Source organism: Pungitius pungitius, chromosome 5, assembly GCF_949316345.1.
Source record: "Pungitius pungitius chromosome 5, fPunPun2.1, whole genome shotgun sequence".
NCBI lineage: Eukaryota > Metazoa > Chordata > Actinopteri > Perciformes > Gasterosteidae > Pungitius > Pungitius pungitius.
This window is the reverse complement of record NC_084904.1, coordinates 18207010-18222561: the sequence shown is the minus strand read 5'-3', so window position 1 is coordinate 18222561 and position 15552 is coordinate 18207010. Positions and strand designations below refer to the sequence as shown.

Genomic DNA, 15552 nt, shown 5'->3' with positions numbered 1-15552 from the left:
CAGACATACAATAGCAAGTTCTAATGATGTACAGTGTGGTCATCATTTATTGCACTGCCTGGAGCTCCGGTCATTGGCTAAAATACAGCACGTCATTTACGTGTGGAGCCTGTTTTGGATAGATGTCTCACACACACACACACACACACGCGCGCACACACATAAAGGTTAAGGTAAATAACAGCGCAGCTTTTAGCGAGGGATCTGGACCCGTGTTCGCGTTCGCCCATGAGCGATGGAAGCGCGCTCCCGAGGCTCCAGGTGAATGAGAGGGGAGCAGAGGAGCGGTTTCGCTGTGCGTCGCACTAAAAAGGAACAATTGGAGGAAAATGAGTTGTGTTACGTCGCTTGGGGCCCATGCGTTTATGACAACATACCTTCTCTTCGTGATGGGATGCGTTGCACAGAAAGTAAGTTGACAACGCGCCGACAATTATTCACAAGGCTTTACCTACAAGCACCGCTGAGGACCCGCGCGCACATGCATGGAGAATCAAGCCACGAACTCCGTTCGTAAATCGCGATATTCAACAATGTTTGCTCCTCGGCAGAACATTCTGACCCCGGAGGATTTCAAGCAAGTTGTCCTAACGAAAGTTACATGCAAACAATCATTTCGGCATGTATCTGAAACACAAAGAAACAATTTGGTCAACTACATTTTAAATTGAAACGCAGTTCCTCTGTTCTGTCAACAGTTCTGTGACTTAACGTACGAAACACGGTCGTAGGCGCGTGGCAAGAAGTGGTAGGTAACAATATCCAACCTTTAAAACTTAAAACTTTAATAGGCTGCTGAAGATGGATTTTTTTTTTGATAAAAATATATGACGCCTGTATCAAGTCTGAAGTTTGTCGACTGACTTTTTAATTTACAATTTTTGCAATCGGGTTTTGCGTGCGTTCCGACAACAGAAGACGTAACTTTCCCTTCTCCGAGTGGAGTTTGAGCCGCTGTGGGAATTGCGAAAGTTGTGTAAGAAAAACCCTCTTATATCATGCAATACGATTTTTGTTGTTGGTTTTTGATTTGAAACAGAGTCAGCCAACACATCGCCTCATTTAACCCAACCTGCATGGCAAGGGTCAAGCTCTATTTTAATGAAATTAATATTTGTAAATCAAAAACACAAACATTTATTGAAATTACCAACAACATGCTAACTTATTCTTGTGTGCCTTTGCCATTTTTTTTTGCTATTTTAGAAATGTCCCAACATTATATTCTCAAGGGCTTTCAAAGGGATGTTTTGGTGACTCCGGCATGTTGCTGATGTTACTGCTCTTCACACAGTTAGAGAATGGCAAGCAGCTGCCATGAGAACCACACTGAGAGCTGTTAAACTTTGTGTTTCACTTTTCATACTCATTTTCGCAAATTCCCAAGCTGTGCCCCTGGTGCGCACGGAGGTCATGATCAAAAGTTTGTCTCTGATCAAACCGAAATCCAAGCAGTCTCGTTCAATCAGACCGTGGTTCATGTTTGACATCTTAGCTTCTCTTGAGGTAGAATTAAAACTCCTGCCAGGTTAGCGAGGCATATTTGTGTATTTAAGGCTTGACTGGTTAAGTTCTAAAATAACCTTGATGCCATAACCTGAGGTGTCATTCTATCATTTTGTATATATGAATACCTGCGCCACGTGACTAAGGATGACAGGACTTGTCGGTGTATGTCCTGTTTACATAGACGGTGGCCCACCTGTGCCTTGGTTTGCTCTTCAAGAAAGGTGATAACCAGTAAACATTGATAGTTTTGTAATAGTGGGCGGATGATTCTCACACTAAAAATATGCTATGTGTTCCCTGTGGTCATGGGAACGAGCAACAGTACTCTTTAAAATGTCAGGAATTTTGTTTTTTCTATCGCAGGTGACTAATTTCATTGAGCTCATTGAAGTGAAGCGCCCATCGTCAGTCAGCCCGTCCTCTCATTCCATATCCTTCAGTGTTTGATTCGTGCACCAACATGGCCCCGTTAGCGACGGCGCCCGATGTCATCGCACGGAAGGATTACCCTTGACCCAGGATAGATCCCCTGTAGAACATCAAGAGCACGTTGTCAGCTGGGAGAAGCTTCCCCCTGTCAAGAGTCATCCTCTTCCGCGGATGGAGAATGGCGGCTCAGCGGTGCAACTCTTGGAACTAGACAACAAAAGCCCTTGGTATATTGAATTGTCAGCGTCTCCAGCTTTAGTTCCCGTGTGCATAGGGGTGCTCACTATCTTTGCAATTATCTGCCTGAGGGGGCACGGTAAATGATGTCTTTGTCCTCTGCTCCCCTTTTGTATTAAGTTGATTTTTGGAACGGCATAAACAAGCTTGGAATTTTTTCTATCCCCCCCAGGAAACAAATGGGAGGCATCCTAGTGTGTCAGTCGACAATTCAGTGCTGTGGTTCAGGGAGGGTAAATTTGTTCTTTGTTTTGTTGCTGCGCTTTGTCTTCCTGGGACGGTTTTATTCACGAAGGAAAGAGGGGACATTCATCTGTAATTGTGTTGAGTTGTGGGACCCCGGTGAATTTGCTCACTCCTCCCATGAATTATCCGACAATATGAGTCACACGTTCTGTCTACAGATAAACATGTCAGTGTGGATCAGTGCACGGCTGTTGGAGATTGGATGGAAAGAAAACCTACCCGGGCAGATGCAGGAGGTTGTAGTTCTCAATACTTTCTATGTTATATAAATATACATGCGAAAGCATGGGGGGGGGGGGGGGGGGTTTATGGTGGTATTTTTTATGATGCCACCGTGTAAAGTTTTGCGGTTTTAATTTGGAAACCAAACTAAGATGGTAGTCATTTACCAAACTAAAAAACACCTATGCTTGCCTATTGCTTTTACTTTATATCACTAGCATTTTCCCAACAAAACACCAAATCTCTTTTTCTCTTGTAAAACAAAACACCAATGTAATATGTAATATCCGGCTTCCTCCATAGCAAATAGCGCTTAGACTTAATGAAAACGTTAAATATCGTTCTTTTTGCAATGAAGAGATATTTTATTTTTCATCCAGAAGGATTTAGAAGTCTTAAGTGATTCTTGAAATCACTTCAAGAGGAGAAATGGGATGTTAAGCCTGGTTACTGGAATGTTATACAGATCCAAACAGCATAGGATGAATAGGAAAAAAAGAGCTTATCTGACAATTTTGATGGCGTGGTTTCACTTTGAACGGGTCTTGTCTCCATCTAGACTCTGATTGATTGCCGTTTAACTGTGTCACACAGTTGGCTTCACCACTGGGCTTCCCACCGAGGTGCTGGCGAAAGAGTCATTATTGTGGAGGCATTCACTGGATCGCATTCCAAAATCTGGGAATGGTTTCTCCAAACGCTTTAAAAAACCACCGTGAAGATACGGTCACGATTCGCCACGGGGTTCCACGGACTCCCTCTCCGCAGCACTTTATTTCACAGGAAATATGTTATTATGTTTGTACACCCCAAACATGGAGGTGAGAGTGTGCTTTCTCCCTTCGCTGTTGCCCACCCAGTCGCACATCTGTGCGAGTTCGAGGACCACAGCGCAAACGTTTTTTTTTTTTTTATGGCTTTCCACCTCTCCGTGTCTGTGACGGCTCTGCAAATAAAATGTTAATCAAACACGCAATCGCTCAAGGAGACCTTTCATAAGTCACTGAGGATGCGCGAGGCGGTGGTGTAAAATGTGTTGAGCCAGCACAAAAAAAAAAAAATGGGGGGCGATCGTAGAAATGCCTGGGCCTGATCCGCCCTGCCGCGCCAGTTGTTTGTAAACTTCCTCGGGCCTGACCCTGCAGCCGCTGACATGGGCCCATCGGGAGAGTCGCTGACATCACAGGGGAGTTATGGGATACGACCCCGGCCTCGAGCATTAGCGCTTTTTACAGCTGTGGAAAATGACCTCAAGCTGTTTTTTTTTTTGCATTTGGAGGCAGCTGTACAACATTTGAAAAAACAAATAGTGCATCTCGCTGATATTGGATTGCAGCTGCTGACTCGGTTGTTTAATTCCCTTCTTCAAGATCTTATCCAAACTTCTTCTTAGCTGCATGCTGCAGTACACCGGTACATGGGAAACTAATGTTTTTTTTCAAAAGCGATTGACGTCGTGTGGCGGCATGTTGTCCAAAAAGCTCTTTTTGTGTCCCTTCTAACATGAATATGCATGAATATACAACTTGATATTGTGTCACCTCAGATCTCCAGCCCCGTCTGAGTACTTGATTAAATTAAGGATAATGGCCCACGATTCGGCGCAGACTACAAACTATCGGTGCACAAAGCTGGGATGTTGGTATCGGTCCAGACCGGAGGAATTGGCTGTGATCGGAAAGCACCCTGAACTGCTGCAGCTGCTCAAGCACTAACCCTGTGAAGCAGTGTCGCTCGCTTCTCCAGTAAACAGGGCTGGGGAGGATTCCTGCCCCCTTTTCAGGGGCCCGCCTGCCTGTTTATGAGCCAGTCCGAGGCTGTTTGTGCGTGAGAGGCAAAGTGTGTGTCTGTGTGTGTGTGCGTGTACTAACAGTACTGCAGCAGGAGCCAGCTCGTGTTGCAGAGTTTTCACAGCAGTCGTCAGCCTGGGTGGTTTAAGACAGCCGTGTTACAGCTAACCGTTTAGTTCAGACTTCTGTTTTGTCAAAGTTATATAAGTTTTATTTTTTGGCTTGGTCACCTTCACAGTGGTTGATGTTTTTTTGTTTTACAATTTACATGACAAGGAACTATTGCTAATACTATTTTTGTTTTATTTCTCATCTTTTTTTTTCTGACATCCTGCCTTCTCCAAAGACATACTGCCGCAGAGTGAAAACGGTAGAACAATACAATTTGTCAGGGGCCTCTAAGTAATGAAAGCAGCTGGTCTGATGTTTCACTGAACAAGTCATTTCAGACAATTATCTGCTCAGTTGATCTACTTCTGTCCAGGGAAGCCCCCGTCAGTGGCACAACTGGGCCATAATGACCAGCCGTCTCTTACATAAACTTTCAGCCATGCCTTGTACTTATTAGCGTCACTTCAATAAAATATTATCTGCCCCTCGCCCGTTTGTGGATGGGGGGGGCTCACCGAAAAGGCATCCCTGAATTATCACCAACCTGCCAGTGGAGCGGCCTGTGACGTAACAACAACGGCGATGTTTGGCATTATAAGCATGTCCCGTTTCCTCCTGACACGGTGGCCCTTCGGGGGCCCTTTTGTGTGTAGTCTAGCATGCACATCCCACGGCGCTGGGGACCTCCCGGCAGCCTCGGGCAAGATGACGCGGTCTCCGTTTGCGGCACAGTTCTCTTTGATCAGATGCGAGATTTCAGAACTTCTTAGAGACTGTTAATCTCTGAATGAGCCTCATTTGCAACCTGCGATTGTTTGCTTTTCTGAAAACGTGAGTGACGACAAGTCTTTGAGGGGAGTTGAGGAAAGACGAGCAGCGCAAACAGTATGAACAAAAATTCTTTCACCACTGGACATTCTTGCCCTAAAAGAGGACACGCTGTCCTTCTCTTCCCCCTGTTATGCCCCCATATTGTAAAGTTGTCCCCCCCCCCTTGCGCAACCTCGCTGCAAACACCGTGAACCCCAAATCGGCTTACTCCCTTCAGCCTCAGCAGGAATGGCATTTGGCCCGTTCAAATGTCATCCATAATTCGTCCCTGTAGTTCATTAATTCCTAGTAAGTGTGTAGGCATGCCATGTGCCAAAGTAATTGCTTCAAAATGTCTGAGGAAAACAACAGATTACAGCTATCCTAAAGGACTTCAGTGATCCAAATTTACGTTTGATTTTATTTACATTGTGGAAATGTGGAGAAGAAAAAAAAAGTAATTGTCGTTTTGGCCGTTTCAATTTAGTGGAAAAGTGAGTAAACATTTAATTTTCATTCAAAATGTCACACACTGAATCTGTTATCAGAAGAAGAGGTCTGAAGAAAGCACGGGTTCAGCTGTGTGGTGTTCCCTCAGAGTTTGGCAGATTGTGATTCACGATGATCTTTTCTGTAATGGAATTCCAATATGAGAATGAAAGTACAGCTTCTAAAACTCAACAGAAGCCACAACGTTTTTCTTCAGTCTTGTTGGCCACGGTGCCCCTCTGTGCCCTCGCTGACCTCCCATGGGTCTGTTGCATGCGGTTGCCGGGCCGTGTCCGCTGTGTAAACCAGGGCTTTTGGTTCAATCTTGGCGTCTGAAGGGCTTCTCTTCCAGTTATGATTTCAAATTGCATGTAAAATCTTCCGACTCAGGAATGCCTTTTGATAAATGCATTCAGACGGGAATAAATTGTCCACAGAGCAATCAGAGGGCCTGTCTGGCTCCAATAGACCTTAAGGTTTTCTTTGTGTCGTCCCCCCCCGTTGCCGTCTTTCTCCCCTTCCACATCCTTTTTTATACCTTTTTAGCCCAGTCCAGAGCACAAGTGGCGCCCGCGGGCCGTTGGTTTCGCTACCTGCCTGCCATGGGTGTCCGCCAGTCGGGTCATTCCCACAGTCCAGATCTGAGGCCAGAAGGAAAGCCCATAAACACGCAGGCCCCCCTACTATGGTCTGATCCTCGGCTCCCTGGCCCGGCCACACATCTGCCTCTGCTTAGCTTTCAGGTCCCATAGACACACACACCTGGGATGAATTACAGCCAAACATGTTTGAAGAAATACCCTCCCCAGGGTTACCCAAGCAGGCAACACACTGGCTTTGAAATAAAGGCAGTACTGCAGAGTTGAATAGTTCAGTTTCAAGCTGGTTTATGTTAGTGAGCAATCGGTCCCTTTGACATAAGGGAGCTTAATCACTTAGTCTTCATTATCCGACAACATTACTCATTTTAGAATCCAGGCAGAATGTAATCTAATACTGGCAAACTAAAATGATTATGCACTTACTTGATGACTCACGTTGCAGGTATACTTTGACTGTGGTGCCAGGGTGGATGTGGTGGACGTCCAAGGCCTCATTCTGTCCCCTGGCTTCCCTTACAACTACTCATCCGGGACGCACTGTGTTTGGCAGTTCTTTGTGCCTGTTGATTACCAGCTTATTCTGGAGATATTTGACTTTGATGTGTTTGAAAACCATGACTCTGCCCAGTACTCTGCTTTCTCCAATTTCGCAAAGGAAAAGGCAGACCAAGAGGGGACTTTCACTCCTGGCAGCTTAGAGGTAGATAAAACTCCATCAGCAGCAAAAGAGCCCATGCTTCAGCGTGTACGGGATATTGCAAAGACTAGGCAGTCCTCCCAAAATGGCCGGCGCAAGCAAGTGGTGGTCCAAGAACGGTCCACGAAGATGGAGGTCGCCAAAGTCTCAAATTCCGCCAAAAGGTCAGCGGAGACCTCCAGTGGCCTTTCTTCGCCATCTCCCCCCTCTCCCCTTCTCCTGCCCGGTGCGGTGTCTCCGGAAGACAAGGCCGTCAACTCCGTCTCCTCGTCTCACGCCAGGGGAGACCTCAGTCCCGGTTCTAACCCGATCGCGGCTGCGCAAGAGGCCACCGTCGCCCCGCCGCGCTCCACCGACGCCCCAGCCGCCAGCCCGGAAACCCAGCACTCGCTGCTGGACGCCTGCCCCCACGACGTCCTCTACATCTCGGACCTCATCACCTTCTCCTCCAGGTTCTGCGGGTCCAACCGGCCTTCCGACAGCCAGCTGGTTTTCGGCTCCACCCGGGAGATGGTGGAGGTCATCATGGAGCTCATCACCACCACCCACTGGGGCCGCGGGTTCGCCCTTCTCTTCCACTACCACAACCTGACCGAGCCTGGGGGGGACCGCCGTGCCTCGGCTCCCGCAGCCAGCAAGGTGGACTCCTTCCTGGCTGCCGTGAGCGGAGCGGCCTTCTTCGCAATGATACTTACCAGTGCCCTCTGCATCATATTCAGGTAACTGCAGTATACGCATTTTATTCATAGGACGAGCAAAAATATAAAATAGCATAGACAATAGATCTCAATAAAAATACGATAACTATTAATATTGCATTTTCTAGACCAAACGCATGCCATTTAAAGGATTTTAAAAAAAGAGGGAAACTAACAAAGTACAAGTTGAGAAGTGTGTATATAAACTCAGCCAGTAGGTGAAGCTTTTGTTGAGTTATGATTCATACGAATGAAAGCCCTGGAGATATGGTGAGTCATTTTTGCAAAGCAATATAAAAGCTGCTCTTCCATATTTTTTTTATTTTTTTTGTGGTTAAAACTAGCAAATGTTTTGTACCAGTAATAGTGACTCCAATGATTCCCCTACTTTCCCTTTAGTGTCATCATCAGTTTGACATTTTAGTTTAATGTCTGGAACATTCAGATTGACCATCTTGAACTCCAGTGCAGACGTTTCTGTTTTCTCGAGGATGAAGTTAAACTATTTCTTTTACCATTTGGCCCTTTTTCATCCATTGAATGAAAACGGGCCAAATGCCTTTCTGTTTTTTTGAAATATAAACTCGAGGGGAGTCCTTGAGTATTCTTATCTGGGATTTCTCCCATGAATGGAAATGGGCTGGTCTAACAGTAAATCACACACACACACACACACACACACACACACACACACAGATGTACTTACTTGCACATACACAATCACCGCCTTGTTATGTTGACTCAGCTGGAAGCGTTGGTCCCTTATGTGGTGACCCTTGGTGATTAGTTGGGTTTGGCTGCAACTGCGCGGCTTCCTTGATGTGGAGCACTCTCACCATGGACAGCGGGGCATTCGAGGTAAAGCACCTGGCATCAATTCCAGCGCAGGCTGCGTGAAAGTGAATGGGCGGGGGAAACGGGGACAACAAGGGGAATGAAAACTCATGTGAGTTTGGTACCAATAGCGCCGCGAGACAATCAAAGGGTGTTATTTACAAGCTGTTCTCTCTTGTCCATCCCAGGGGACAATGGACACAGAGGTTTTGAGGTTTTGTAATACTATCCTGGTACACTGTTTTACCCCGCTAGTCAAGTTAGATTGAACGTTTAGAAAGGTTTAGATTTGGGTTAAATACTGGCCTTAGTATTCAGTGTTGTGAGAAATCTCATCCTTTAGGCCCAATAACTCCACAGCTTCTCACTATTAATCAAATTGTTTACACATGTCCAATAAAAAGAGTGCAATTAGCAACACCAGTCATTCAGAAGCTAGGAATAGCATCACATAGAAACTGACAGTTAGCTGTTTGTTTTTTTCTTTTTCCAGTGTATAGAAAAACCTGTAAAAAGATTAGCGTGGCGTGCAAGGCAAAATGTTGCAAGTTTAAAGCAGCAATAACACAGCAGGCGTTGCTGCTCTGGCCCGGCGGCTGATAAAGAACTCATTCAGCTGATTTGTTATGAGAGGGTTCTTGCATTTCCGCGTGTTTTCATTGCTTCGTGTGGAGAACAGAACAGGAAAGCGGGATAATAGCAGACAATTGATATTGGTTAGTTTCCCGCCTCATAAGATCATTTAGTGTAACGCCACCTGTGCATCTGGGGATGGAAGGCAGCAATAAAAGGGCTGAGCATCCCTACAGGAGGAAGAAAGCATAAACAAAAACATCTCGCGCAACATCCCCTGTGAACCTCCAGGTATGGAGATTATGGAGCATTTTACTTCATCATCCAACACTGCACCAGAAGTTATTTCCTTTTGAGTTACGTGGGTACTTTGTAAATAAGTTAAATTTGTGTACAGTTGTATGGCATAGTGTCCATTTTAGAATTTGTGGTTGAATTGTAGACACCATAAGATTTGTTGATTCTAAACTAAATTGTATGTTTTTCAGACCCAACCTGTGTCCAAAAAGAGAAAGCTCCTGTGCATCCAGCACCTCTGAGGTACGGACAACACTGTGCACTCGCTCCTATCAGTTCCCGTTGTTCTCTCCCCTACTGACCATTGCCTTATTTGTCAGTTTGACATTCCTCTGCAAACCAAGCATTATCTGGGATCACTGGGCATTTCATGTAATATGCTTTGCCCCTGATGGCTACTGCTCTAGCACTGCCCCTCCACTCCCCACTCCGCAGCACAACCTGAGGTTCACATCCCATCATACAGTTTGCAAACAAATAATGATGCACCTGGATATAGTGATCTACATCATGTAATAATGAGCTGCTGATGTTACTGTCATTCAGATTCACACATCTTAATATCAGGCGAAATCCAGCTTCTGTGAAAACGGCTGCATGAAGCCTTTTTGTCACGGGGTCATGCAGAGGTTGTTTGAGGCTAAAGGGAATTGTGAATAATGAAACGCACGCCGTTGTACCCTGGTTTTGTTGGGCCTCAACACTTGATTCCCTCTCACAACACCTGTACCCAACACGTTTGGTATGAACGTAACGACGCACGGGGGGGGGGGGGGGGGCGGCTGACTGGAGTGCGTTGTGCTGTAATCTGGTGTTTTGCGTAGGTGCCGGAGGGAGTCCAGAACACGGCGGCTGAGGTCAGCGAGCTGCAGCTGATGGCTGAGAATCGGAGCAACCTGGAAGCAACCACGGAGCACGACAACAACAACGACAGCCCGCCGCACACAGGTCAGGACGAAATGCGTCTCACAAGGTGCGCACGCACAATGGGTCAATCGCACTGATGTTGCAAAAATGAACATATGTTATTTGTCTTTTACCATGTAGTGGTAAAAGTGCATTGAGTACCTTTTTCTTTTTTTTTTGGCGCTATACAAATAATAAGTATTATTATATTTAAAAAGATATACTATATGACTACATACTTGAAGACTACAATCATTTTAGGAATTATAATAACACGTTCAGGAATATAAATCTTATCGTTTACTGGCAAAGCAATGATCTGTTTTAGTTTTAGTTCTGTTGTTTAAAAGTAGAGGCCTGGAGGAATGTGCCTGAACTGCAGTGTATCTCTAGGTGGTGCTCTTTCTTGTGGTTATCTGCTCGTGCTTCTTCTAATACAGGCAGATGGCCACCGACGTTTTCTTCCAGAAGTTTTCTTCGCATCAGTGTTATTAAAACGAGGCAGAACTTTGAATTAAAACAACTCAAGGAACCCTCCGGGGACTCTGGCTTCGTCTTTAGAGTCTTTAATGAAGGGGGGAGTTGCAATAGTTTAATACCAGCACACAGACTTGATCCTGGAACTATCCAAAGGCTTCTCTCTCTCTCTCTGTGGGACTGAACCCAGGCTGAGAGATTTGTGGGTTGTGGCATTTAACCCACAAAGCAGTCTGGGAGTAGTTGAAACAACGGGGGAGTAAAGTCCCTCTCTGTGTGTGTGCTCCAGTCACGGTGTAAGGTTACACCGGAACACATTGCTTATGAACAGGAGTTGAGCTGAGCCCACCCATTCGAATACAACACCATGAATATCATGTCTCTTGAAATAGTGTCTTTTGTTCTTTCTGTTCCTGCAGTCAGTGCAGGTGGGGACATTTCCCAAAGTGCAGAGGTGGACCTTTCCTGCAGCGGTTTGACTGAACTCGACCTTGGTGCAGATGAGGTTTTTATTGTATCTTCAGCCACTAGCCCAAGCAGGCTGCCCTTCTCGCCTCACACGGTAAGGCACAGTTTCATGCAGGATGCACGTTTTTCCCCAGTTAGGACTTATCTTACTCCAAAGCTGGACATTCATGAGCTGGTAGGGCGGCTCTGCGGATGTCAATCTCTGCCAGTTGCTTGGTCCACCGCTTGTTGACTGAAATTGCTCAACAAAAGTTCAATCTGAAAAGAATAGTCTTGATTCTATACAGTGGAGACTAAAACAGCCTTTTTGATCTCGAGGCCAAACCCGCAGTGGGTGATCTCTTCGCTTTGAACAAATGAACCCTGAACCCTCGGGCATCAGTGGAGACATGGCTTTGATAGCTTTGAAATGACCCAGTGTTCCTAAACATAAGGTAACAATTCTACACGCTCATACCTGGTACAGTCTGGAACTACGAGGACGAAAATGGGAAATGAGTATAATTTTAAGATGAGAGAAGGGTTAAAAAAAACAGTTCAAACAAGCATGTTTTTCTCCGCTTTCTTTTGTATTTTCCTGGAATAAGAGTTGGCGGAAAAAACCCCGCTCTGGCAGCTTTATGAAGGACTGGCAAGCTTTCCTGCAGCCTAGGCTAATGGAGTATTATCTAGAGAGCCAGATTCCCAGCTCCAATTGTGTGCGTGCGTGCGTCATGAACACTTTGGCACGCAGTGTGTGGTCTCCCTGTGTGTCTCCTCAATGCTGATGTCCATGTAAACAATGTTTTTGAGAAATGCTGCGCGGGTTAACAGCAGCCAAGCTCTCCATAAAAATACCACATTTATCTTCTCGATGTCGTTGCCAGGTGGACTTGCCGGTCAGCGTGATATTATCATGCCACACACCGCCGAATATGCAGCCGTGCTTCAAGCCCTCAACCAACATTTTTGATTATTTTGTTGCAAATGACCTCCAACAGATCGAAGCGAAGTCAGGATCAAAACATCCATCGCTGTCCTAAATTCAGCCGACTTAAGTCAACTGTTTTATTGGGGAGGGCCAGGCTTTTTCCAGTCGCCCCTCCAGGGCCTTTGACCCCACCTTTTTGACGCCATGGCTTGTAAGCGACTGTGAGATCGCTGATTTCTCCCCTTGTGTGTCGAATCTAAAAGTTACCATTGTGTTTGTAGAGCTTTAGCGACTAAAAGAACATGTTATTTAAACCCCGGGCTAATTCTTGTCTAGACAAAGCTAGCTGCTAGTGACTCTGTGTAAAGGATTATCTGGACTCATTCTCTGTCTGATGGTTGCAACCCGTAAAACCTTCCCCTCCCCCAATCAACGGCAGCTGACCGATCAGGGAGGATAACCTTTGCACATCTCACCAGCCTGTGAAGTATGACATAAACAGCTCTCAAGCAAAGTATTCTCAAGAATTCTCTCAAACAGTGATTTGTATAGAGCTGTAATGTACAGTTCACATGGTTCGAGGTGTGACCACACAACCGCACAAAGGACTGAAATCAATCCCACCCCCCTGCTGTTCTCTGGAAAGCTTTACTTAATGAAAAATGATTTAAGGTCGGTACGTGAGGCACAAATGCTTAGCTGACTGGTTGTGTGACTGAGCTAATCAGTACAGTTCCTTGTGGCTAATCCATTAATATAGAACACAAGACAACAGGGAGTTCAGGTGTTTGGAGGAAATGTAGAAGGTGCTGTAAGCTGCTAATACCGCACCACGAGGGCCATGTGATGCAGTAAGACGAAGGGTTCTCTTTGACACAAATGTAAGTGTTATTGAAATACGGAGTCATTTTCTTACTATTTGAAAATAGCACCAGTCAGATACAGGGCCATGTGCTGCGCCAGGTAAAAGTTACAGGTCCCCATCCGTCTTGGAAAAAATGTCTTCCTTCATATTGACAAACATGATTTTTCAAAAGCAGTTCAAAGTCAAGTTGAAATTGCAGTGAAAACTTCAATAAACGAAATAGTATGCCTTTAAAAGTCAAACTTTTATCTTTGAAAAATCTAATTCAAAAAGCCATTGCATAATCGTTCATAAAACATAATACATATATGCTATATGGATCGTGCTCAAGAGCCCTACAGGCCCAGACTACTGGGTCCAATGTGTACTTTTATGTCTGTTTTAGCAGAGGGAGAGGTTTCTTCGTCACAGCGACACCGGCCCCAGCTCAGCGGGCGATTGGCCCTCGCCGGACTCCGCCACCTCGCCCGCTGGCGCCAGGTCTCCCAAGGGCGTCGGCTGTGCCAGGCCCAGGGCGTGGAGCGTCCGCACCTTCCAGGACTTCCTGCCTCCACTGCCACAGCTGCACAAGAAGTGGTGCAGCTGGAACTCCAACAGTCCCTTCACCAAGCTGGTGGACAGCGTCAGTAACCGAACCTTTTTGATGTTTTCACACACAGGGGGTTGATGAGGACCCGTCAATCAGATTACATTTTCATCCTGTCTCTACTACTCTCTACTCTATTTCTCAGAACTTGGACAAATAAACTGTTTGAATTACACCAAATTATGCAAGATGATTTTCTTTTCAAAATGTTCTTGTCGTATTGGAGATGCAGAATGATCGAGATCCATTGTGAGGAATCTCATGTCATGTCGTTCCAGGCTCCGTCCAGCTCGGGGGCTGACTGCGGAGGGGAGAACAGAAGGAGGGTCTTCTCGGACGTTCACCTGGACGCTAACGGGGACAAGAGCTCCGACTCGTCCATCAGCAATGCTTCCTACCCTCTCTCGCAGCCCGCCCAGAGGCAACGGCGCCTCAACTCCACCAGCAACCTGCGCCGCTCCCGCTTCACGGGGCCCTGCTTCGGCCTCCTCTCCGGGGCCACGGAGCCGACCAAAGCCCCCGGGGCTCCTCACGCCGAGGCCGCCCCGTCAGAACCCGGCCCGCTCCCATCTCCCTCCAGCCAGAGTCAGATCGAGGGCGGCCCGGCGGGGAAGAGGCGCGACTTCCCGGGCGAGAGCGACCACGTCAGCGTGCCCGTGTTCGCCATCTCCGAGGAGGAGGACCGGCAGCCCCTCGTCCCGGCCGAGCAACTGGACCGCGCGTCCGCCTCTGCTCCCGCGTCGAACGGCTCGCTGAAGGGGCAGCGCCAGGGGGCGGAGCCCGTCGGCGGAAAAACTAGCCTCGGCCCGCAGGGCCAGCGGGCCAGACCGGAGCGGAGGGCGTGGGGGAGCCAGGCGTCGGGAGGGGTCGGCCCGCTCTCTCCCGACGCCCTCGCCGCCGTGACTGGGTCGAGCGCCGCCTACGAGAGCAAGCCGCCCCTCGGCCGGCCCGCGGCAATGTTCAGCATGACCAACCAGGTGTGAGCGGACGCGCTTCGCGCAGCGGGGCGTCCAGCGGGCCATTTGTGAAGTCACTTTGTGTAGCAGGTAACCTAATACGCCTTTGACTTCTGCAAGGCCATTACCCAGCATGTTCTGTAGCCTCCCGCCGCCATAGTCGTCTCCCTCTAGTTGTTTTTTTTTTTTTTAAGTTAAAGTTTGGACAAAGATGGAATATTATGTTGCTTACCGTGCCATGGCTGCTGGGGTATTATTTGTTTAAAAAAAGAGGTGACTGATAGCAGACGAGAGCAAATAAGTATTTTGTAAATGTGAGTCCTCTTCAGAACCCTCAGCTGTTAGGAGCACTTTATAACCAGGTTTATTTACCACTTTGATGCTCTTCGCTTTAAACAGTTGCCGTGTGTCAGCTAACTGCTTTCCCCCTTAATGTGGTTCTTCATATAGTTATTTCTTTTAGTACGAGCTAACAAATGCTTATTTACCCAAAATTGTACTACAGAGCATAGAAATGTACATCGATAATATTGCAACAGTTTCTTCATAACAAATGTACTCCTAAGGCTGATACTGGATTATCAAAGGGAAATCAAAATAAAGTGATTGTATAGTAATTGAGGTATAAACATAGTATACTAATATTCACTAGTATTTAGTATTAAGAGAGAAGTAGCAATCACAAGAGTATTTAGTATGAGTTCTGAATTAATGTTAAATTTTAATAAAAGCTATATCATTCACTTGCAGTGTCCTTAATCTGATCAGTTATTAATCAATCAGCAGGAGGAACGTCAAAGAAAGCATATTTTAATGAAACCTACTACTGTATTCATGCCA

At 46.4% G+C, this 15552-nt stretch overlaps 1 protein-coding gene across 3 annotated transcripts; it reads left to right on the top strand.

Moving 5' to 3' along the window:
• The first annotated feature begins 129 nt into the window (after positions 1–129).
• On the top strand, positions 130–15455 carry si:dkey-112e17.1 (uncharacterized). 3 transcript variants are annotated; one of them, XM_037482130.2, is made up of 7 exons: positions 130–410; positions 6888–7861; positions 9736–9787; positions 10369–10492; positions 11347–11489; positions 13559–13792; positions 14035–15455. In XM_037482130.2, the coding sequence occupies exons 1-7, from the start codon at positions 330–332 to the stop codon at positions 14737–14739; spliced, it is 2313 nt and encodes a 770-aa protein (XP_037338027.2). In that variant the 5' UTR covers positions 130–329; the 3' UTR covers positions 14740–15455. The 3 variants fall into 3 exon arrangements, with proteins under 3 accessions (XP_037338027.2, XP_037338025.2, XP_062418460.1); XM_037482128.2 differs by having other exon boundaries at positions 131–410; positions 13556–13792; XM_062562476.1 differs by lacking the exon at positions 130–410 and adding an exon at positions 2621–2657 and having other exon boundaries at positions 13556–13792.
• The last annotated feature ends 97 nt before the right edge of the window (positions 15456–15552 follow it).